Source organism: Giraffa tippelskirchi, chromosome 6 (assembly GCF_054371585.1).
Source record: "Giraffa tippelskirchi isolate mGirTip1 chromosome 6, T2T-mGirTip1v1.2.pri, whole genome shotgun sequence".
Classification (NCBI taxonomy): Eukaryota; Metazoa; Chordata; class Mammalia; order Artiodactyla; family Giraffidae; genus Giraffa; species Giraffa tippelskirchi.
In genome coordinates this window covers 150,482,616-150,508,916 of record NC_137280.1, presented here as the reverse complement: position 1 = coordinate 150,508,916, position 26,301 = coordinate 150,482,616, and the positions used below count along the sequence as shown (strand labels likewise).

General features: G+C 40.3%; 1 protein-coding gene across 1 annotated transcript in view; it reads right to left on the bottom strand.

Moving 5' to 3' along the window:
• The window catches only part of TENM2 (teneurin transmembrane protein 2), a 1,754,865-nt gene that overhangs the window by 1,009,653 nt on the left and 718,911 nt on the right, over positions 1-26,301 (bottom strand). Inside the window, exon 6 of the mRNA XM_081504400.1 lies at positions 24,191-24,490. Within this exon, the coding sequence (XP_081360526.1) occupies positions 24,191-24,416 (226 nt within the window). The 5' untranslated portion in view covers positions 24,417-24,490. The remainder of the gene's footprint in view (positions 1-24,190; positions 24,491-26,301) is intronic.

Here is a 26,301-nt window from a genome sequence, read left to right as displayed (position 1 = left end):
CAGTCATCCTTGCCTTTGCCTCTTGACTCCATCTTTTCTGTTCTGGCGTTTGTGTATTTTGAATCAGGATGCAAGAGTTTCTTTTGAAATAAACTCTAGTCAATAATTTATAGTTAGGGCAAATGGAAACTAATAGTAGATCAGATTATTATATGACCTGGGATTTATTGTTAATTGTTCTAATGATCATCTGATTAAAATACATCACAACCAAATCCAATCAAGGCCCCCAACTCTATGTAAAATTCTTTAAATAATATACATTTAATAAATATAATTTTCATGTATGTTCATGAATATGGATGTGTAAATATTTTAATGTGCTTAATATATGCTGTATGTTCTGTGTGATTTATCTAACATACATATTTAACATGTTTATATTTATGGGCTTTCCAGGTGACACAGTGGTGAAGAATCTGCTTCCCATTGTAGGAGATATAAGAGATGTGGGTTCGATCCCTGGGTCAGGAAGATCCCCTGGAGAAGGAAATGTAAACCTACTCCCGTATTCTTGCCTGGAAAACTCTATGGACAGAAGAGCCTGGTGGGCTACGGTCCACGGGGTCACAAAGAGTTGGACATGACTAAGCACACAAATACACCCGTTTGTATTTATACACATATGTATATAAATATCCATGAGGAAGCCTTACAAATAGCTGAGAAAAGAAGATAAGCTAAAGGCAAAGGAGAAAAGGAAAGATATGCCCATTTGAATGCAGAGTTCCAAAGAATAGCAACGAGATAAGAAAGCCCTCCTCAGTGATCAATGCAAAGAAAGAGAGGAAAACAATAGAATAGGAAAGACTAGAGATCTGTTCAAGAAAATTAGAGATACCAAGGGAACATTTGATCCAAACATGGGTACAATAAAGGGCAGAAGTGGTATGGACCTAACAGAAGCAGAAGATATTAAGAAGAGGTGGCAAGGAAACACAGAAGAACTATACAAAAAAGATCTTCATGACCCAGATAACCATGATGGTGTGATCACTCACCTAGAGCCAGATATCCTGGAATGCAAAGACAAGTGGGCCTTAGGAAGCATCACTAAGAACAAAGCAAGTGGAGGTGATAGAATTCCAGGTGAGCTATTTCAAATCCTAAAAGATGATGCTGTGAAAGTGCTACACTCAATATGCCAGCAAATTTGGAAAACTCAGCAGTGGCCACAGCACTGGAAAAGGTCAGTTTTCATTTCAATCCCAAAGAAAGGCAATGCCAAAGAATGTTCAAACTACTGCACAATTGTACTCATCTCACATGCTAGCAAAGTAATGCTCAAATTCTCCAAGCCAGATTTCAACAGTACATGAACTGTGAAATTCCAGATGTTCAAGCTGGATTTAGAAAAGGCAGAGGAACCAGAGATCAAATTGCCAACACCCACTGGATCATCGAAAAAGCAAGAGAGTTCCAGAAAAACATCTACTTCTGCTTTATTGACTATGCCAAAGCTTTTGACTGTGTGGATCACAATAAACTGTGGAAAATTCTTAAAGAAGTGGGAATAACAGACCACCTTCTCTGCCTCCTGAGAAATCTGTATGCAGGTCAAGAAGCAACAGTTAGAACTGGACATGGAACAACAGATTGGTTCCAAATAGGAAATGGAGTATGTCAAGACTGCATCCTGTCACCCTGCTTGTTTAACTTATATGCAGAGTACATCATGCAAAATGTCAGGCTGGATGAAGCACAAGCTGGAATAAAGACTGACTGCAGAAATATCAATAACCTCAGATATGCAGATAGCTGCATTCACCACCCTTATGGCAGAAAGTGAAGAAGAACTAAAGATCCTCTTGATGAAAGTGGAAGAGGAGAGTGAAAAAGTTAGCTTAAAATTCAACATTCAGAAAACTAAGATCATGGCATCCAGTCCCATCACTTCATGGCAAATAGATGGGGAAACCATGGAAACAGTGGCTTACTTCATTTTTCTGGGCTCCAAAATCACTGCAGATGGTGATTGCAGCAATGAAATTAAAAGACGCTTACTCCTTGGAAGAAAAGCTATGACCAACCAAGATAGCATATTAAAAAGTAGAGACATTACTTTGCCTATAAAGGTCTAGTCAAGCTATGGTTTTTCCAGTAGTCATGTATGGATGTGAGAGCTGGACTATAAAGAAAGCTGAAGGCCGAAGAATTGATGCTTTTGAACTGTGGTGTTGGAGAAGACTCTCGAGAGTCCCTTGGACTGCAAGGAGATCAAACCAGTCAATCCTAAAGGAAATCAGTCCTGAACATTCATTGGAAGGACTGATGCTGAAGCTGAAGCTCCAATACTTTGGCCACCTGATGCAAAGAGCTGACTCATTTGAAAAGACTCTGATGCTGGGAAAGATTGAAGGCGGGAGAAGAAGGTGATGACAGAGGATGAGATGGTTGGGTGGCGTCACCGACTTGATGGACATGAGTTTGAGTAAGCTCTGGGAGTTGGTGATGGACAGGGAAGCCTGGTGTGCTGCAGCCCATGGAGCCGCAAAGAGTCGGACACAACTGAGTGACTGAACTCGACTGAACTGTATATAAATATATACAAGTACAGTCAAGTGAAAAAATTAAAAGTATATCCTACAACTATATGGTACAATCCTTAATTTCATAGGATTTAGCAAAAATTCTGAGGTTTGAGGGGTAGTCATTTGATCTTATGGAACCCCTCCTTAACTGGACTCTAGACAAATATGACATAGGATCTCCATGCTCAAATAAAAACTGGTTTTTAGCAAAGTATCATCACAACAAAATGATACTTTATAAAATATGATGTTGGGACATGATTTGTAAATTGAATTATAATTTTATTTTAAAAAGTCCCTAAATGTTTAAACCAGTATTAAAGCCTAGCCTACTTGCTCTTTTCCTCTTTTACATTAACATAATTTAAAATGTTCACAAGTTCTTCAGATGAAATTAGTAACATGCATAGAGATTTATATAGAATGATGTTCACTGGAGCATTATAATAAAAAATGCATGAAAACTAAAATTCCATTGGAAGAAAATGATTAAATGAAAAGTATAGTTAGGTATATCCATATGACAATGCCACACAGCTGTTAAGGAAAACTTATGTCAGAAGAATATTTTAAGAAAAAGAACACATTCGTGACATAATAAGTAAAATGAGTAGGGTACTACATAGTACATATAGTTTCAATTTTTAAAACACATTACCCAAATACATAAACAGATAAGAGGCTAGAAAATAAATATTCCAAAATGATAATAGCAATTACTGTTGGGAGGTAAAATAATAGGTTGTTATAATTTTCTTCTTTATATACTTGGTATTTAAAAATTGTCTACAATAGATATGAATTTCTTTTATCCAGGAAAAAAAAATCTAATGCTAGTAATTTAAAAGACTCTTAAAGAATGGTGGTTTAATCTCTAAGTTGTGTCTGACTCTTGCAACCCCATGGAATGTAATCTACTAAACTCCTCACTCCATGAGATTTTCTAGGCAAGAATACTGGAGTGGATTGCCATTTCTTTCTCCAAGGGATCTTCCTGACCCAGGAACCAAACCTAGGTTTCCTGCATTGCAGACAGATTCTGTATTGACTGAGCCACCAGGGAAGCCAAATTACCCCAAACTCCATGCAGCAGCCTGTGCCCTCCCTGCCCGTGGATGCAGCTTGGTTGTTATGCAGTCATGTGCAAATGTCCAGGATCTCTCAAACACTGGGCCAAGCCAAGCACTAATGAACACACTGTTTTCCAAAAATAAACAGCGAAATGAAGGAAGACACTGAATTTTGAGCACTGTATGCTAAATACAGATTGTAATTATGAAGCACAATTCATTTGATTAAAAAGATAATTAATAAAATAAAAAAATAAATACATGGGGTTTAAACTAAGTCCCTAGCTATTCAGGTTCATCTGGCTCCCAGCTTAACAATTATTTACATTTAGTATAAACTAATTTACTGTTATTATCATTTTTATTAACGTCATCAATTTCTCTGATTTACTTTCACACATTCAAGGAGAATCAACAACACTAATTTTCCAGCCTATAATTTGTATGTAACAACCAAGTCTAGTGTACATCTCTCATATGAAATTAATTCTTTTTTACTTTAGTTGTTTCGGATTCAGTCCTGATCAAATGAAATTCAAAATGCTATTTATTTTTTTTCTAAGACACAAAACCTCCTACTCAGAGGTCACCGAAACTGCATTAAACAAGAGGCTAATTTATTAGGTTGTCTCTGAAATAAACACATATTTTCAAGAGTGAAAAGTCTTCTTTTTCATTTATTTTTTCTTTTTTTAAACAAGTGCCAGGTGATAGCATCCATTAAACACAAACACTGCATACTCAGAGGACGACTTTCTACAAATGTTTTTAAAGGCTCCTTTTGGCTCTGAATAAAGCAATATACTGGGACTGCCACGGGAGCATGAATCGGGCTGTGAGAAGCCATAATCGGAATATGCTAAGAAAATGTAAGCAAAAAATTGCAAATAAAACTGCTTATATTCATGTAACTTGTTTGGCGACAGCCGTATAGCATAAGGAAAGCTGCTATAACTCATAACAGCATCTTGTAATAAAACAGCTCTATGCATCCCTCTCAAACTGTTCAGCACTCAAATCTCATCAGATGGCTGAGTAAGCATTACACTTTGGGACAGTAAATCTGTTTCCAATATGGTGTACATTCACAGACAGGCGCTTTAGTATTCATCCTAAGACACTTCCAGCTAAGTACTTATAAAGAAAGGGTAATCATATATTTAAATATCGGGATGCTATTTTCTCGGTCTATTTTAGTAATCTAGTTCACACTAGAGCAGTCCTAAATGGATCTCAGGAAATCTTCAGCAAACTCAACCTTGACTCGCATTGCAAAAATCTCAACAGACAATGGTCTCCAGGAAGCCTTCCCTTCTGTTTCCCTAATGCTTTGGGCTTCTGTCTGCCAGGCTAGCTTCTGTCTGGTGTTAGCATGACTGAGCTCTCTTTACCTCTCTGGCATGAGCTTGTGAATTTCCTGAGAGCATGGACTACTCCTTTATTATGTTTCCCCAGCTCCCAAACAAAGCTAGGGACAAAGCCTGCCACTGGTAAGTGTATGCTGACTGAGTGATCTCCTAGGGTTTAAAGTTAACTAGCCTGGATATGAGGTTTCGAATCCTTTCCACAGCCTTAAGGTTTGAATGGGGGTGAGGATAAAGCAAACAGCGAATGAGGTTTTCAAGCTGTTTACAGAAGTTCATTCTTCTGAGGGATCCATCACTGGTTTGAGCTGTGGAAAAGATTGCTTCTATTCTGGTACCAACCCACTGGGATCAGAGAGAGAGAGAGGACAGAGGTCTTTGTTCCTCCTGTTTTCCTTTGTGGCACTACATCCATGGCCAGCTTACCTGCCTCAGTGTAGGGATACAAAGTAGGAGAATTATTAGAGGCGACAGAAACATTCTCTTAGAAAAGTGATTTTTTTTTTAAATTTAAAAGCACCTCCATACGGATAAAGATTTTAGCTCCCATAAAATTAGATCATTTAGAACTCTAGACAACCCTAAAGATACATTTACTATGCGGCGAGACTGGTTTTAGATGAGTTTGAGCTCTGATTGAGCAGGAATACCCCACCTTCCTGCCCCCACCCTCACCTCTGCAATGGTTTCCCTTGGTTTCTCTTTCAGGGGCTACTTTCACATGTATGTGTCCATGTTCATACCTAGAGAAATGGAAATCGCTGAATGCCATGGTCTCAGCCTATGATGTGGCGGACTTATCTCTTAGAGAAATGTACAGGCAGAGCCTGAGGGCCTATTTACATGGGGGGCTTGGTGAGATTTGAGCCACAAGAAATGCTGCCTCTCCACTAAGAGCTAAGTGGAATTTGGAGCTGGGAAGTTCGCCCTGCTGATGGGTGATACTGAAGGGCTCTGGTGAGGGAAGATCATGGCACACTTTGACACCAGGAAGATCCAATGGCTTTGGGAAGTCCTGGGCTCAGTCTCCTGGTCTGGGACAGGCTGTCTGACAAGATGTCTCCATCAACACAGGAATGTGTTCAGTCTTACAGGGATTCGCAAATAGAGTTGTAGAGTTCCCAATCTCTTTTGTCACTACACTTTTCATTCACAGTAACAATCTGGTAGTAGCAAACAGTGTTTATGAATTATTTCACCATTAATAAAGTTTACCCCCAAAATTACACTCTGGAGTAGGTACCAAGATACCAGTTGTATAGAGGAACACAACTTCACCCTAGGAAAACCTAAGACTTGCCTAGCATCACATGGCACATGGTGATCTGGCATAGGCTTGAAGCTCTGTCTTCCTGTTTCAAATTCTGGGTCCTTTTACTGGTTTCAAGGAGTTTGGAACATCTGAGTTGTTTGGAAAATCTGTGCAGAGGAAGAAGTCAGGAGGGAGGCAGGAGATGGAGAGGCAGGCACTGGGGATTCTTGGCAGGGTGGAGCCCTGACTTGCTCTGATCCAGCCTCTCTGTTCACATAGGAAACAGCAGGAGATAGACAGGAAATGAAGACTGTGAGGTAAGGTAAGGTAAGGACACAGCAAGGAGCTGGCGGCTACAGCAGGCAGAGAATGGCTCAGCCCATCATTTCACAGAGGTCTCCTCTGGGTCAGAGAATGCAAGGGCACCAGCCAAAACAAATAACAGGGAGAAGAGCTAATGACCACCATTCTGTGGTTAAAATAAATAATACTTGCATGGATACTGGAGAGCAAAGGGAAAAATTTCCTGCCTACGCTTTGTACTTAAAAAAAAAAAAAAAACTTTATTGATTTATTTGGCTGCACCAGGTCTTAGTTACTGCCTGCAAACTCTTAGCTGGCGTGCAGGATCAAGTTCTCTGTCCAGGGATCGAACCTGGGTCCCCTGCTTTAGGAGCATAAGGTCTTAGCCACTGGACCACCAGGGAAGTTCCTCCTACTTTTCTTTAACCATGTTAATATACAGAGAGATTCTTTACTTCATGTAGAATGTAAAACTCACAAGTGTAAAACTCAACTCTGTGAATCCAGGGAAGGAACCATGAACTTGACCAGCAGGTGACCGAATGGGATGAACAGTGAACTGGGATGTGGGAACTAGTGTTCTAGCTTTAAACTTAGGAGCTTGTGCGACCTTGGCCACCACAGAAGCCCCAGAGTCTCAGTTTTCTTATCTGTCAAATGAGTGGTTTGAAACAGATGGTCCCCAAGGATCTGTCTGGTTCTGATATTCTCCAGCTCTAGTGCTTTTGAGCACTTCCATGCCCTTGTCGTCCATGGTTTCCAGAGAAATAGCATCTGTCACATCAATGACACAGCATTTGTATCCCTCCCTTTATTTTTCCTCCTGCTAAGGTGTTTTAATCCTGACAGTATAATAGAATAAATCACAGCCATCAGAGATGGGAGTGACACTGGCCACACACATTAGAGATAAACAGTCAAAAATCACTCACCCGTGCCTTCCCCTTGGCCTGAAGCCTCTGTTGTCTGACAACACTAAGCCTGAACTATGATTTCCATCTGGCTGCACAGATCTGAGCACCAGAATAGCCCTCTGCACTGTCTTAATAGCTGTAATGATACTTTGCTTCTCAGCAGCCTGCCCGTCCAGACCATCTCAATATTTGGATTTGATTTCTTCCCTCCAGCAAGTATAGAGGAAAGTATGGTTTTTACATAGTCAATCAACAAGCATTTCTGAGCACCTACAAACAGCAGCCACTTAAGTCAGACTGTGTAAGTTTAGTTCTCTTCCATTCCTTTTATACAAAGTGCCTGTCCTTAGTAGGGTAGCTAACCCCTCTAAAGCTTGGTTGTCCTTAGGTATAGTGATGATTCTCATGTATGAATCTCATAGGTTATAATGAGATAGTAACTGTTCAGTTACTAACATTATTGTTACAACTCTTTCATCTCTGCCTTAAGCAAGAGGGGAGTGCTACGGTGATACAGATTTGGGGAAATGGATAATAGTGACAGTAAGCTCCAAAGAGACAGTTTTCAGAATAATTGGTTGGCCTGGAGGCTAAGTCAGTCATGCAAGTGGCACATTTTCAAGATGAGCTGTTAGCCACTTTCATGTTTTGTTTTCTCAACACTTGGTTTAACTGGAATTTCTGTATCTCTGTACAAAATCTACCTGCGAACTAGAAGCTGTGATAGTCCATACAACCAGGGATGGTTATGTTTTTGTATGACAGAGGACTTTCTGGTCTTTAAAATTAAAGATTCTTCTCTCTTAAGAAAAAAAAAAAAGAAGCTGTGATACCCCAGAGTTAACTCAGCTCTGAAAAGCCAAGGAATTGTTGTTTGCTAAGGACAACTGAGGAGCAGGAAGTCAGTACTCACTGTGTGTGCAGGGCAGGGCAGTGGAGGCCAGTGGAGGGCACGTGGTTTGAGATAAAGAACAGAAGGTTGGACCCACTGATCCAGAAAGTCAGACTTATAGATAAGGGCCAAGATCTAGTTGAAAAGTGCTTTCATTATGCTCTACAAAACATCTCTGAAACTTAGCAAATCCAGTACAAGAGGTGAGCTTATTACCCTTCATGTATGAATGAACTCAGAGATTCCAAACGTCCATCAGACACATCTGAATCCCATGTAGGGCTCAGGATGCTGTTTTCCTTAAGCAATCCTAGATAGCTTTTACCTATTCTCCCTGCTGACTTTCTAACTAACTTAGGATCTGTTTCCCACAGAGAATTCAGGGCTTTCTCTATGAGATAAATAATAAGACACTGCTCTTCTGCTGAAAATACTCCAGTGAATTCCCACTGTCCATTTTGTTTAAGTTATCTATGATTTCTGTTCCAGTGTTTCCATTTTTAAAATTAGGGAGATATTGAATGCATATGGGTATGGTACATGGAAGAACTCCTGCACTTCATAAGTACTCAATCAAAAGTATTATTATTAGAAAAAATAAGACACAACAAAACTCTGTGAAAGAAGGTACCTTTTGTTCATTTCATTCCTGACCAAACCCCTTTATAAACTGTGTTGAATCTTTTCCATAGATTGCTGAATCCTTCTAATTCTGTGAAAGACTGAAAGCAAGTAGCTTAGGTATTAAACTACTGCATAATTTAACATTCTTTGACTAATCGTTCTCCTCAGATGTAAACTAAGGTAGAAAAAAAGCAAGTTGTTCACAAATACATAAATTTTGTATCTTTCCCAGCTTTGTGATCAAGCAGGTTGAGGTTCCTGAAAAGGCTTAATAAAAGGACTTTTAAAGGTGTTCTTAAATCTGAGACTGAAATTATAGCATGTGTTATTATTGCTGTTTTTTTTTTTTTTTCTTTTAGCCATTCAGTAAACAAGAAAGACATGCGCTTAGACAATCTAGAAAACAAGCAAACTGCATGTTGACTTTCACTCAGGGTTTGGATAAAAATATATCATGACATGCAGGGCACAGGCATGTCCTAGAAAGCTCTTAGGGTACCAGGGCAGCCAAGAGGCAGCTCTGGCCGACCTGGCACTAAGATTACTTGATCGTGCCTGAGGAGGTGGGGCATCTAGCAAAGATATCTGAAGATATTTCATGGCCAAACTGAAACAACACAGGGGAAAAGCTGCCCTGTAGGGAGGGGGAAAGAGAGTCTGGGGATTGGAGGCAGAGCTGGGGACTGGATGTGATCCCTCCAGATTCTAATGTGTCATGGGGATTCCTTGTTCAACAAATCTTTATTAAATGTCGCCATGCACAGCACTCTGGCTGGTACAAAAGGGGATGGAAAGATGCATGAGGCGTTGTCTTTGTCCTCAAGGAACTTACAGGGTAAGCTTGCTATTCTGAACTGTCTGAGATCTTTTCTTTTTTTTTTTTTTTTTTAGTTGGGGGCTAATTACTTTACAATATTGTAGTAGTTTTTGCCATACATTGACATGAATCAGCCATGGGTTTACATGTGTTCCCCTTCCTGGACCTCCCTCCCACCTCCCTCCCCATCCCATCCCTCTGGGTCATCCCATTGTCCCAGTCCTGAGCATTTGTCTCATGCATCGAACATGGAATGGTGTTCTGTTTCACATATGATAATATACATGTTTCAATGCTATTCTCCCAGAACGTCCCACCCTCACCTTCTCCCTCAGAGTCCATAAGACTGTTCTATGCATCTGTGTCTCTTATTCTGTCTCGCATATAGGGTTATCGTTATATAATGGCTTTCAAGGGGAAAAAGCAGTATCAGGTTTGTTAGGCATGTGGTTAGGAATCTCTCAGGCACTACAAACAACAAAAACAACCAAACAGGGAACTCTGTATTTTTACAACTTTTGTGTAAAACTACTCTAAAATTAAAAGTTTATTAAGAGTTTTTGAGAAAAACAACCAAAGAAACAGAAAAACAATCACATTTCTTATTCAAAAGGCAAATCACAAACCTTCCAAAATTTAGTAAGTACCAAGCCACATCTCTAACTTAAGCTCAATGCCTTCTTTTTAGATCAACCATTTCCCAGCTAAGAAGTCTTATACTGACAGTTTCAGGAGCTACACCTTCTCTACAGTCTTCCTTTGGCCTACATGGTGATTCTTCCAGCAATTTAGCTGCCAAAGGCGTTAACTCACTTTGCCCTGTAAGCAGAAGCTGAGAAAAATTCCTGGGGATAGGTATATTATTTGGGATGTGATTAAAAGCAGCAAGAGTGAATGACAGGATAAAAAAACAGGACAGGAGGGAACATAAATACAAGAATCAGTTGTAGAGTTGGCCATTGCTGTGGGTGTTTAATGATGATGGAGGTAGACTCTTCCAAGAAGCCTCAGGGTGTGCGTCTCAGGACGAAGGGGAGGGGCATTTCTCCTTGGCTTCCTATCTGTTGGCTTCTGAACTTACTGGTTGAGGGGGCCCCACATCTGCCAGCGGTGGACTTTCTGACACTCCATTTTTCCTGTCTTTAAGGGCATTCAGCACTTCAGCATCAGAAAATTCTGGGGCAGGAAATGAAGCCAGCATGTGCACAGAGCCTCCCTAAACTGCCCCACAAGTGGCCATTCTAGCAACATTTGGGATTAACATATACACACTACTGTACATAAAACAGATAACCAACAGGACCTACTGTATAGCATAGGGAACTCTACTCAATATTTTGTAAAAACTTACATGGAAAAAGAATTTGAAAAAAAGAATGAATATATATATAACTGAATCAGTTTGGTATATACCTGAAACTAACACAACATTGTAAATCAACTATACTCCAATAAAATTAAAAAAAAAGAATATGAATCACCAAAAATATAATAAATAAAATCTGAGTATTTTATGAAAATGAAATCCATATTTCTCAATTTTCTTGAAAAGCTGAAAGATCTAGCAACACTAGACCTGAATTCCCAAAGGCACCAAATCATCAGAGCTGAGAGGCATGGCCCGGACATAAATAATCTAAATCAGGACAATCTCCACCATGACACACAGGTGAAAACCCAGCCTACTTGGTTCCATGATCTTACCTTCCCTGTGAGTGTTGGACTTTCAAACCTTGTTTGACTATTCTCAGGCTTAATAAATATTCAAATCAAAAAGCAGGTAGGAACCCACTGTTAACACTACTCTTCCTCACTGGCTTCACCTTTCACCGGACATGTAACCTGCCTGTCTTTCTTCTGAGGGGAGGCTTCACTTCATCGTAACGGCTTTGCCATTGAAGATGGTAGATCAAGGGACACAATTAATTGACTATGTGCTACATTCCAAGCCAGGTGCTCAAACTAAACCCGTGTTTAATGCTTAACAGAATATACGATGGGAAGCAGGAGTTCCAGAGGAATTCACTACCCATAGTTCTTGTGACTTGGAACAGGGAGACCCTGACATCACAGAACCTATGATAAATAAGACTTCATCAAATAGCTGCTCATTATTGATTTGATTGGGAAACATGATGTAATGTGCTCCTGGCTGTACAGTATTTATGAATCAAAGCCCTCTAAGAATTAGGAAAAAACTGGAATTAGGGGCTTTTGCATGAAAAGTGAGATTCCAAGTCATTATGCTAAGTACTAGGCCCTGTAAGCTTGAAATGCTATCAGTTATCAAAGAAACTGTTACTTTCTGTAGTGTGTCCTTGTTGCAACTCAGTCCTTTGAGATGTTTCATTTATGTAAAAGTAGCATTTTAAAAATACTCATGCCTAGATCCAGTGTCTCTCCCCTGCTCCCCTACCAGAGATTTTGACTGAACTGGATTGGGTGTGGGGACTTTTTAAAACTCCCCAGAAGAGGCTAATGAGTGGCCACTGGTCCAGAGACAGAAATGACATGAGGGGGTGGCCCCACTTGCTGCCCCCTCGCTGCTCAGCTAGGACATCTCTGCACTCTGCTGGAGCCTCCCTGCTGTTCAATCTCTGGGCTTGTGAAGCACAAAGTGTTAACTGGGTCACCTCCAGGCTGGGCTTTTGCAACGGGTAGAGATGGGGGTTAGCCTGTGAGCATTCACTGAATTGCCACTGTGAACTAAGGAACATTTGATCCGGAGGCTGCCAGGTGGTTGGGAACCTTTTAAAAGTCGATAGTGTCCCCTGCATTTGCAGTCATTTTGAGGGGGATTTTGGGGAGCTATGGATATTTACCTTGCATTTGATTGTTGTGGGTTTTTTTTTTTTTTTCAGGACATTAAAGTAATATTCCTCTCTTTTGTCAATGTTCCAGCTACAGCAAATAGATCCATAGAAACAAATTTAATCCACTGGAATTACTCTCCAAATAAATTCAACATGTTGGTTCACAGAACTGCAAATAAATTGACTGCTTTAATTCTCCATATGTGGAGTGGACCTGAACTGTACAAGACAGACTGAGAAGCACCTATTATATAGTCAAGGTGGCCATGGACGAAGGGGAATTGAAAAGGAAGCACTTCAAACTATTTTTAAAATAAAATGCATCCCACTGGGACAGTGACTGCCCGATGCCTACTATTCAGAAATCAGGATGAACAAAGAGAAGCTTCACATTTGGTGGTTCTGGCCAAAGAAAAAGCTCTGGAAAAAGGAGGAGAATAACAGGTCCAGCTAAGAATATAACAGAGTCCCTCTGACTTTTCTCTGTGTAGGTTTTTTTTTTTTCCCCAGAAAGATCTTTCCATCCTAGAGAAAATGTGTTAAAGATAATTCTCATGGTAACTTTGGTAAAATATTCCAATTATTATAAAAGGCTATTGGACATTATTAAATAAGTCTGTGTTGTACTTATTTTTAATATCTTTGTGCACACTCGGTATTTGCTCTGGTGGCTCCCAGCAGACATTTATTACTAAAGTAGATCTGACTTGAGGTTGAGTGGAAAGGAAAGCAGTCAGTGTGGAAGGAATTTTGAGTAACTTGGTGGTATGATGGAGTCCGGCTGCAGCAAAATGAGAGGGCTTGTGAAATATATGTGCCAATTAAGAAATGAATGTGAATTCACGGTGGCCAGACACCAGCCCTTTCCCCTTTATTTGTCCCTAGAGATGCTTCTGGAATTGACAGAGCTGAAAATTAAATTATAAACCTAAGACATGACACTGAAAATGGAGTGTCTCCTTTGATAATATTGGCATGATGATTCATGAGTGGGTGGGCCAGCACCCCTTCTGAACTCAGAGTGCAAGGCATCCTGAGACAGGCATAGGCAATTCCCCACCTCTCACAGTGACGTTTCTCTAAAGCTTCTGGTCTGCATTATATCCTGCCACCAATCACAGTGCACCAAAGGCTTCCTACGCATCAGACATAGTAGGTCCCTACAGAGACAGGACTGCAGTAAGTAGCACCAGCCTAGAAAAGCCAATACTGTCACTGGATTGCCAATACACAGAAAAAGCAAATGGTAGTGAATTTCAACATAGGTGTGTCAAAGTATTTTGCAGAAAACTCTTGCAAGTTGGCATTCACAACATGAGATTTGATATTGTCATGCTGGACAGATATACAACCCAGATTTCTAAGCAGATTCCTTCTGTGAGTCATGGTGCTTTAAATTCTCATTAGAACAGGAAACAAACCACTAATGGAAATAAATTCTCTTGTTGCTGCCTATGAGTCATAAAACTGCACTTTGTTTTGAAGAGGAAAAGTTAAAATTTTACATAACCTTCTACTCCTTCTGCCTCTGTAACTCCGCTTGCTCTTTGCAAAGTCTGGATCATATAGGTCTTGTAGTCTCAAAAAGTGGGGACTTACAATACTAGGAGCTGAAGCCTATCTCACTCACCCTTGTCCTGCTCTTTGCAATTGCCCAGCCCCTGCAAACCTGCTTAATCTTATGCCTGTCCCTGTAAAGGTCAGGCATTCCCCTCCCCAACTTGACTGCTGTTCCCGCGCGTGTGAAACCCCTTGGTTTAAACCAGCCTATTAGCAGCTAGTGTTGCCCACTATAGTCTGTCTATAAAATCTCTGTAACCCCTTTGTTCGGGCTCAGAGTTTGGAGTGTTAACTCCTCTGGGCCCGCCGGTGTAATAAAGTTGAGTTCTCCAACTCTCCGAGCGTGGTGCTTCGTTTCTCGATTACTGGTTTCTGCAACAGTTTATCTCCTCATTCACAGGAGTCCTAACTTCCATATGCCAAGGTTTCTGAGTCACTCATTAAGAGGTAATGACAACAAGAACAGCCACGGAGGGCCCGTGGAAATCAGAAGGCTGAGGTTTCTCCATAGAGGGGATCCGAAGTTTAGGCCTTGTGGGATGAATAGATCTGGAATAGGCAGGTAGATATTCTACAAGGAAGGAGTGGACACAGGAAAGTTCTGGTTAGTTTTGCAATGGCAATACCCTTCAGGGCCCTGGCATGTAACATAAGAGACTACAGAGAAGCACAGGTGTTAAGACAAAAAGCGGCCATGGCGCCTGCAGCAAATGGGAACCTGAATGGATTGGCTGTGGGCACACCATTCAAACGTCTAATGCAATCTGTAGGCCAAACAAAACACAGGAGCCAAGCATGGCCTGTGTGCATGGACTTCATGACCTCTGATCTAGGAGGTAAAATGGAAGCCAAGTTGTTGTAGTGGAATGGGAAATATAACAGGTGTTGTTTTATTTATTTTTACCTGGAATGAATGCTAAGTCAAGTTTTGATGGACTCAGTAGAGTATCTCAAGGAATAAGTTTTTTTTTCTTTGTTTGTTTTCATTCTCTTTGCAGGATCTTCTTCCTGTCTATTGATTACCTGTGTTCTCATGTGAGCCCATTATTTCTGCTCCTTGTACATTTTTTCTTGACTGATCACACCAAAGTGAAAGTGAAAGTCACTCAGTTGTGTCAGACTCTTTGCGACTCTGTGGACTGCAGCCTGCCAGGCTCCTCTGTCCATGGAATTATTTAGGCACTACTGGAATGGATAGCCTTTCCCTTCTCCAGGGGATCTTCCCAACCCAGGGATCGAATCCAGGTCTCACACATTGCAGGCCGATTCTTTACCGTCTGAGCCACCAAGGAAGCCCAAAGCGTACACAGTGACAACAGCAAAACTAATTAGAGTGACCACTTAATTTCTTCATAAACACCCCTTCTATAGCATTTAGGTTGGATCATACCAAGTCCCATAAAATTATTTAGCTGTCATCTCAATCTCTATCCAGCTCAAGCGTCTCAGCAGAATTTCAGAGTTGTACATTCAACTGTCTATTAGACATTGACATGTGTGTGGCCTGAGGGCACCTCAAATTCAAAAGGTCTGCAGTTATACATCCTATCTGAACTTACAAATAGCCCATCCTCAGCGATGAGCAGGAACATGCAGTCAGTTGCCATAACCAGAAGCTTTAGTGATGTTCTTGACTCTACTTCCTTCCCTGACCTTGTTTGTTCCACTAGTTGCCAGGAAATACTGATTTCATATTCTAAACATTCTCTTGCTTTTGCTAGTCAAGTTTCCAATTGGCAGAAATAAAATATACGCTCAGGCATGTGCTCAAATCTGGTATGAGTTCTTGATTTATTTAGCCAATAAGAGAAAATGAGCAATGTGTTGTGGTCACACAGAGAGGCGGTACACAACACATAAATCTTTTCCTATGTTTTCCTTACCTTGGACCCATATGAGATACTCTGTTGGTGCCATTCTTTGCATAGAAAAGCCTAATAAGGCTGAGAACAACATTCAAATTTTTATACCATATTTTTATATGCTGGCTTATGTTGCCATTGCAGGAAAACTTGAAGTAACAATTTTAGGCATTTCCACTTTAAGGGGATATTTACAAACACTGATCTTTTCTGACTCTTAAAGTGATGTTGGCATTAGGAAGGCAATATTCTCTTTGCAGGAGAACATAGCAGTCAATGCCCAAGAGAACCAGATTAGTATGCCTGCCTCCCACTTGTATAGGGTCCTTAAAGTCAACCATCTCTGTTCCTCAACAACATTTCTCAGATCATCTCTACTATCCCAGTTTAGGGCACGAGGCTCCCTTGCCTAAACAAAAGACAGCCTCCTACCCCACCTCACTGATCATCTTGTCTCCCTATAACATACTCCATCAACTGAAGCAAGCATAATTTCTCTGAAATGCCTTCAGGAACCAGTTTCTCCCTTCTACTCCGTCTCATATGTCCCCACGCCACATTCAGCTAACTCAAACTTCTTTTATATCCTTGGAACAGCTCATCTTTGTCACATCCAGGTATTTGGATATGTTATATCTTTTGCCTGAATGCTCTTTCTTGCCTCTTAGATCACCCAACTCCTCCTCATCCTTCAAGAGTATGAAGGAGTGTTACAATTTCTGAGATCCCTGATGCACAATTCTGGGTGAGATACGTTCCCAGAGCCATTTAATATTTTCCGTTTTGCTGTGTTTATCAGACCAAATCTAGTTCTATGCCTATTATATTTTTCCTCTTTAGGATTGTGAAGTTTTGTGAGCTTAGTGGTCATGTTTGCCTTATTCATTGTTGAGCACCATAACTTAACACAGTTTCCTCACGGCTACTCCTTAAAAATAAGGCAGTGTTTTAGAAACACCAGACTATCCATTATACAAAAGAAAAAAAAAAAAAATGTGAGGGGAAAGACTAAGGGCAAAAGGCAACTTAAATGGTGAAGCAGAGGGACACTATTGCAACGTTGGAAGCTTCCCATGGGTTAGAAAACTTGGGACTAAAATAAAATTAAGAGGGATAATGGTCATGATATAGTGAAGATCAATATAGAGAAGCAAGGAAAAAAAAAAAAAAGACAGAGTCTTAGAAGACTCAGTAAGAGGCAAAAGTTGTGATACCATTCCCCAAAACTGGGGCGGGGGGGGGGGGTAGGAAACAGATATTGAGGAAAAGACAATTACGTTTGACACATGATTTTCTAAGAAAAATATTCCAAAGGCAATTGGAAAAGCAGAAATGGAGCTTGGAAAGACCATGTGTGTTTCATATTTGAGTGCTGCTAGTAATGGGGACATGGCGATATTTCTTACCTATGTCTGATATCAGGACATTTATTTGCTACATGGCATTAATGCCATCAGGCCTAGGAAGTACTCACCATAAGCTACCTCCAGGTACAGGATAGCCTAAGCCCAAGACACAGCCAACTGAGGTTACAGTGACAGAGGCAGGGGAATGTGTCCCATGCAGGCCCACCTAAACCTTATTTAGGAATGTTCTGCTGATGATTGCAAAAGACTCCTTCCAATGATGCTACCCAGGGAAGAAATCTGAGAATGGGGTTATCAAAAGACATCTTCAAACATCTCTCTCTCCAGCGTAAAGCCAAGTAAAGAGAAGAAGGAACAAGACATGATAAGTGTGAGGCCAGATGTACTTCTGGATTCTCCAGTGATGTAAGATGAAACATCTGATTTTTGCATAAGTTAATTTCAGTTGGGATATTATACTACTTTTACTTGTAATGGAATGAGTCTTGAGAAACAGAAGCTGTGAACACTGACATTATACAAACAAGGCTGTTTTAAAGGAGATGCTGTGGAGAAAAAGAGAGGATGTCACAGGTGAAATGGAGAATTACCACAGGGGGGATAAAAAGCAGAAAAAGGAAAACAATTCAAAGAAAGTTAGATCTGAAGTTGAAGGTAAAATTGACAATAGGTAATTACTGAAATAATAACAATTGGGAGACAGGAAGATTGTAATCATAGAAGGGCAGAGAATATCAACAATGAAAATCCAGAAAAGCTCAATTCTCTAAGTGACAAGGACTTCAAAGTATTACATGTAGCATGATGAGAATGAACTCATTTTCATTCAGAGTTTATATGTATAAAATCTTCTTGTAATTTAAACCCGTTCCTCAGATTTACATGCCAATTATATGCTATAAAAGGCACATCTGTTAAAATATTGCACCCAATGCCACTACCTTCGAGCATTTTTCTGTTCCTTTCTTTACTTGTAAAACTGTCTGACTAGCAACTCAACAGTGTGCCAACTCTACAGTGTGTTGGCATCAGCTGACATTTGTTAGATGGTATCTTTCATTCCTTTCTAAAGATAGGGAAATAATCTATGAGTTATGTTCATCTTTGGGAGCAAAAGGTATGGTGTGTGAGGAGTCCAACAACTGGAAGAGAATTTCTGGCTTCGAGGAGCCAGAACTACTGCAAGTCACAGGAAATAAACCTAAGCAAGGGAAAAGGAGATTTGTGTTGCACACAATATTGTAAAGTTAGAAACAGGACGATCACCACTTTTGCTTGCTATAAGATTAAAATGATAGTAATTATAACTGTTAGCATGTATTCAGCACTTATTAACAGAAAGATAACACCCACAGCATGATAAATGCATCGTCGTAAGAAAGGGTCCTGATAGTCATATTGGTGGGAACGTTTAAAAGAACAGAAAATAAGACTTAGACAGTCTACATTCTTGAATGTGATCAAGGTCACACCACTCAAAGACATTGATACTGAGATTTAGACACAGTTTAACTCTGGGTCTGCAACTACTCTCCCATATGCCTTTCAGATGAAGCAACAAGCATTTGAGTTAGCCAGCAAGAAGATAACAGATCATTATCCACTGAAATGTTATAAATTCTCTTTTTTTAAAGTTTTTTTTTTTAAAGCAACAACACAACCAAACAGTAAGAAGTATTGATAAAATACTATTCTCAGTTGAGGTATGAAAAGAAGTCCTACCTAGGGGTAGAAGAATAAATGGAATGCAATCTCCTTAAGCTACTGGTCAAGTCTTATAGATATTTATCAACCAAACTTTTGAACGCCCCTAAAATGTAAACGTTTATCATTACAGGTAAATTAAAAGGCTAGGGTTTTCAAAATAGAACCTAAATGGTGCTTTGGGTAGAGTGGATAAGTAACTATATTAAGACAATGGTATAAACAGAAATGCTTATATGTTTCCAATGTACTTCAATAATTATAATATACATTAATTGATACAGGTAACTGCTTGAGTTTACCGGTTCGTGAGTTTTCAGATCATTAGCACAGGTTAAGTTATGCTATGCCAAATTACACAGAGCAAAAATGTATTGCACAAATTATTTTAAAGATCACAAGAGTGAAAACTGGTTTATGACATGCCAAAATCAAACCTAGTCTCAAATGCATATGTGTATGTGTTGATGTATTTTTAAAGGGTTAGTCAAGTTATTTCTGTGCTAGATCTGATGGAGAGAAGTGATACAAGCAATCTTTCAAAACTCCAATTTTTCCCCAATTCTTTCTTCAACCTTGACCCAAAAAGACAGCCTGAGGTACAGAGAAAGAATTTAATCTCGCCTCCTCTCAGGAGGCTTGCACTACTAACTGGAAAGGAGGGCTGTTTGAGGGATGAGCAGCCTGGTGGAACTCTCTGGTTCACTGGGCCTTGACTATAGCCCAGAAACTCTGCTTGCCTAAGAAACAGTATTTAGAGAGGGACCCCCTTGCTTGGTTAGTGTTCCCGAATGAGGGGTGGTGCATAAAAGTGATGACCTCGGGGAGGGCAGAGAATCGGTGCTGACTAGCCTGGCACACGTATTGACCCTGGAAACTTTTTCCTACAGGAGTGGGCGGTGGAAAGGTCTTGTAGGAAGGAAAGTTTCCAAGGAGTCCAGGATAGCTGTGCACATGGAGGGGAGTGGGTGAGAACGGGAATCTAGATTAGCAGTGCTGGTGGTGGTGGAGCTCATTCTAGGTTCCATCAACCTTAGTGATTATAGTTCCTATACTGAGAAAGCCTTATAGGTGTGTTGACAACTAAAAGGTTTATATATTGAATTTCACAGCCTTTGACTGAGGCTGAATGTCTGGTTTTCACTGGTTTATTTATTTATTTGAGAAGTACTCAAACGCATTGGTTTAAAACATAGCTCTTGAATCCAATTTCCTGTATGGGAAACCTGTCTCTAATTCTTCGTATGTTTGTGACCTTGGATGATTTCTTTAATCTTCCCATGCCTTGCTTTCCTAATCCAGAACAAAACAGACTAATAATAGTACCCACTTTACAACATTACCGTGAATATTAACTGAGCTACTACAAGTAAAGTGCTTAGATGGGCATCTGATGAAGAAAGTCTCCATGACTGTTAGCCATTACTCTTCAGTGATTATTGTTGTTGCTATTCAATATATCTGAAGACTGTATAATAATCCAGGTGAAACACAGTATTAGACCAGAGTCAGAAGTATATAAATAAGCAAAAGCAGAGTTCACATCTAACTTGAGGCTCTTAAGCCCCAGGAGGATGTCTTGTGTATCACACTGCTCTACACTCTAACTTCAGGGTCCAAAACGACAAGCTGATACAACCTGGCTGAGAACTTGGCTGACCTGTATTATTCAAAGTGGCATCAATTTCACAGATCAGGCTGGGACTGGGTTTGCCCAGGGATCAGACCACTGGTCACTTTTGTCAGGTGCATTAACTTTCAGACCACTAGGATGCTATTTAGTGCAGGATTAGTCATTTACTAATTACTAATTACTCCAGCGGGCACAGACCTAAGGTCAGTCATTTTCTCCCTTCACACCAGGAGAATCCAACATAATAGAGGCCAGACAGGTAATTTGCATTGTCTCTTCTTAGGAGAGACCCACAGGAGAAGGAGGTAGGAGGAGGATTCTGCGTTGAAAGCAAGCAAAGGAGTTTTACTTTGACGGGCATTTCCATAAGCTTCTCAGGGGAACGTGTGGCCCATCTTTCCTGCTGGGACCTGGCAGGTTCTCACATTTGATGCTTGCTGCTGGCCAGCTGGGGAAACTGGACAAGGTCTGACCCCAGCCCCTAATCACTTCTACTAGCCGGCAAGTCTTTTCCCCTCTGAGCATCTGGAGAGTCATCCGACTGTGTTTGCCAAACTTGCTTGCAAGTGAGAAGCGTGTTTGTTTTATGATCGCTGTCTTGGGTTTTAAATAAGAATACCGTAGGAGATGATCCCGCTCTGATCCTTGCTAATGTACCTCTAGGCTAATAAGTGCTGAGATGATCCTCCTCTTTGATTTCATGAATAAGAAAATAAAATGGGAAATGCATGACATTTTAAAAAAATTATTGTTATTACTGAGTGTAAAATTTGTTTTAACCCTCTCTGGAGTGGCTAAGTTTCACACTGAAAATGCTGCTTGCCAGATTGTATCTCCTGTTCCTCCTCTCCTTAAATATGTGCTTATTTACTTCCTGCAGAGTTCAATTTTAGAACCCATCAAAGTAGATCCACTCAGACTGACTACATTTTCATGCATAAATTCATAGATGTCTTCAGAAGGAATTGCACTTGCATATGCAAATAATTCCAATGCCTTTTCATTTCTACTTTTGGCCTGCACAGTTTTTAATTCATGCAAACACATTACACAAACAAATATGGGCTCAATAACAACACAAGGCATGTGTGAATTGTTAATTGCAAAGCGAAGGGTTTGATATGGCCAAGCGACTTTCATTATTATCAATGGAGAGGAACAAGATTAAACAGGAAGAATAAAGGTATATTTGAAAATAAAATCCCAAGCACTTGGTTTCATTTATGTAAATATTAATAAGGGAAAAGGTGACAGGCAAATCCACAGTTCAACAATAATCTGGGATCTACAGCTCAGTGCACAATGATCAGAAGCCAGGATGCACCTTTAATGAGACTTAGGAAGGAGAGGATACATTTTAGCCCAGAATCATGAGAAACAAAAACATATGCAATATCATCATAAAGGAAACAGAAAACACAACAGAAAATGAAAGGCTGTCAACCTTGTTGAATGTGCATCACCTTTCAAAATATCTCAGTCTTGTATGAGAGATGACCCTGGAAGCAAAGGCAGGTATCCTCATTTTTCAAATTGGATAGTTAAGCCTTCCCTTAATTAAGCTGTGATTCCTCAGGTTTTTTTTTTTTTTTTTTCTAATTTCCATTACATGCACTTTGGGGTCGGGTGAGAACTTAACAAAGTAAAACACTTGTTGAAGTTACTCACAGATCAAAGATATCTGATACAGAGCAATTTTCAAGCAAGCCTCCTCCCCTTGTTTGCAATGTGTTCCATTTACATGCAGTTAACTCAGAAAATAAAAGTGAAGATTAAATAAGTATATTCTGCAAGGGTCTACAAAGGCAGCAGAGATAAAATTTTAACTGTTTCTCCACTGATTTGTGGAATGTTCTATTAAATATAAAAAGTGAAGCTAGGCTAATGGAGGAGGATTTGAGAACATGTGTTTTTTAGAACCATCACTGGATTATAGGAGATATATATTACACATAAGTAGTGTTTTCTAAGAAATAAACAAAAGACTAAGTAAGCTAAGCTAAGGAAATTAAGAAACCAGGGATGGAATCTGAAGCTTCTCTAGACTGAATGTTTGTGACTCTCCAAAATTTTTATATGAAACCTAACTCTCAATGGTATTTGGAGGTGGGGCTTTTGGGAGGTAAGTAAAGTACAAGGGTGGAACCCTCATCAATAGGTTTAGGGACCTTATAAAAGGGGCCCCAGGGAGTTTGCTTGCCCTCTTCAGCTGTATGAGGACACAGGACAAGATGGCTCTCTATGGGCCAGGAAGACACCTCTCAGCAGAACTCAAATCTGCTAGGACTTGACCTTGACCTTCCCTGCTTCCAGAACTGTGCAAACTAAATTTCTGTTATTTATAAGCCATGAGTTCACAGTATTTTGTTATAGCGACCTGAAAGGAATAAGACACAAGCTAGGGTATCTAATGAAGAATCAAATTAGTTGCAACATTTACTGACAGGGACATAGCACAAGAACTATAGAATCACTATTAACACATGATGCAGTAAACCAGCAGGTAGAACCTTGACCCTTGGCACTGCAGAGCGCCCCTTCCTGGTGCATTCACTGTAGTTTTGTGTGTTCACTGGTAATTTTGCTAAGACTTTATGTAAATCACATATAGGGAGAGGCTGGTACACAAAGCATAAGACCTGGAGCCAGCCAGTCAACTTGGACACACTGCCTCTCAGCACTGTGCCTGAGTCCAGGCATGCACACATTTACAGCAACTCATCACAAGTGATAACAAAATTTCCCATGGATAGTGACTAAGAAGAGAATGCCAACTGTTAGTGTTTAGGATGAAAACATTCTCCTTCCCAAAGAAATCAAAACTGTATAAGAAAAGTATGTTTAGGTGAAAGCAGGTGTGGGAATTATACCAGTGGAATTGGAATTGACCTATACTTCAAAACATTAAAAACATGTATAACTCAGAATTAACACCACATATTTTTTTTGAGGGGGAAGAGAAATTAACTATTATTATATGGGAGGGAAATGGAGAGAGATTCAGATATGGTTTTATCATTATATGATTTGTTCAAAGAGAATATAACCAAGAAGCTCAATGTGAGCAGCAGGAGAAATCTCAACTCTTAGAGGCTTGTGTCTGGGTTTCAAGGAGAATAGTTTAAAAATCACAGATAATTCCACATTCCTTGGGACTGCGATCCATGATGGTCACAGGAATATCCCTCATGGAGCCAAGGGTATTCTCTCTGTTACATCTGATCAAAACCTACCCTGGTATGTCTCCAAAAGTAAACAACAAATTCTCAAAGCATTGAAGTGTCTAGGACAGAAGAGGTCCTTCTGTGATCCCCACAGGAATCTGACATGGGTTGACAAGAAGATTGTTCTCTTAAACTAAACGTGAATGGAGAATTGATGCAGACCTGCTTCGCTCCCTGTTTCCACCAACCTCAGTCATCGATGTGCAACAGTGCAAGCAAGTAAGACAGCTCGGACCCTCAGTGTGGTCAGCTCCACCTACCTTGTCTCGGGAACTCGTCTGACTCCCGGTGAACGAGGTCTGTGACTCGGTTTCCGTAGTGCATCCTGCTGTCATGATCATAGGCCTTCAGAGTCTCGCTGGAGCTGTAGGACTTCTGTGTGGGCACACGACAGTCTTCACTGTCCAGGGAGGAGCTCGTGTAGCGACACTCTTTGCCACACCGTCCCCTGGTCAGAGAGCGGTGTCGCCGGTCCTTGACATCCATTATCTCAGGTCTGGCAAAAGGCTGATGCTTTCTGAAAAGTCAGGCCGGGGTTTGGGCACTTGTCACTTGGCCACCTAAAAACATCATAGGAGAAAAACTCAGACTATGATTCTAAGAATTACTGCCTTCAGTTCTGATTCATGCTTTGACTCAGATCAAAACGCACAAAGGCAAATTTGGTCAGTGCCGCATCATCTCCTCTGCAAACGCTTAATGTGTACTTAAACAATCAGCCTAAAATGAATCACTCGACGCAGTAAATTAATTCCCATGCTATTTAACTGAATAGATTTGAGGGGAAAATAGTAGTAAAATAACTCATATTTTGATTTTCTATATGTCTGAAGATGACATGGTAAGTCTATCACTCTAATGAAAGATCTTACTATGAAGTGGTTCAGAGTAAAACTGATTTTACCTGACTTTAATTAGCTTTCTTTTTGCTGCTGAAGGACTGGGGGAAAAAAAAAAACACCAAAATTAAATAAATACAAATAAAATAAAGATGTAAAAGGCATAAATATATGCTGATGATACTTTTAATGGTACCAGGTCACACTGGAACAACATAAGATTTGCCTGGCTGGGTATGGAGAATAATAATATAAGGCATTCTTGACATGCAGTCTTCCTCTGATTTATTTAATGAGCCTTCAGTAAACTCCTCATCTGGTTTATCTTCTTGGCAAATCTGATTCTTGGACACACCTGGTCTTTTCCCTAGTCACCTGCCAACAGGACATCTTGCTCACAGAGGTCCAATTGGCTCAACCACATGGCTATCAACCTAAGCCCACCCTAGTGTCCTTTTCACAGTTGGGATATCCACTGTGAAAAAGAAAAATGGGGAAGAGCACTGAATGCAATAGGTAAGTTGATGGAAAGAAGCATCTCCAACATATGATCTGGCAACCAGGGAGCCCCACAGCTTGACACCCGGGACCTAGAAATGTAGACAAACATCACTCAGAAAACTCTAGCCTTCTGCCGAGCAAATAAGATCAAACCGCTTAGATGCCTCCAAGTTCCAAATGATAGGCTCTTATTGATTTCATCGGCCATGCAAAATAGCCTGGACCACAGGGCCAGGGCCTAGACAGAATGGAAAAACACAAATTTAATTAAAATGGCAAATATAACCCAGAGCCAGTGTAATGATTTTTCTCCAGGCTACTGATGCTCACTGTCTTCTCAATATGTCAGAATGTACTTGGGAGCAGATCTATAGTTTGGAGTCCCTCTGCTCTTCTTTGGTTATTTATCATGCTGCAATAGGATGCTTGTGTATACCAAGAGACTAGCCTAAATGTGCAGCAATGTGGAAGGCATCAGCCCCAAGACAGCAGAAGCCAAGTTATCTCTTCCTTGTCCTTTCATACCAAGAGGTCCTTCTGGATGTCAGAAACCCTCCTAATTAAGACTACTTGTGTCTAGTATCAAACTTTGTCTGTAATAATGAATACCTTTGTTTGACAACTAGCAATGAAAAAGAGGGCATATCGGTGGTAAACATCAAGCAGAGTCGAGCTGTTGCCAGAGTCACTTATAAAAAACTTAAATTCTCAGTTTCCTGGAGGCTACAGTCTCTGACTTAGGAAGCTGAGAAGAATCTTTGAGAGTCACCAGTCAAGACTCCAGGACCAGCTTAGAGAACAAAGATGGTCAACGTCAGCATGGAAGTTTTGGGGGTTGCACCAAAGATTCAAGTGTCTTAACATTAGTGCAATTTCTAGATGTGCACAAACTTCTCCGTTAACAACTAACATGTGATCTTAACATTTTAGAATCAATAGTATAGGCTGGTTAAAAGCATGGCTATTGTAGTCTTGTTGGATATCAATCTCATCATGACCACTGACTAGCCAGAGAGCCCTTTAAATTCAGG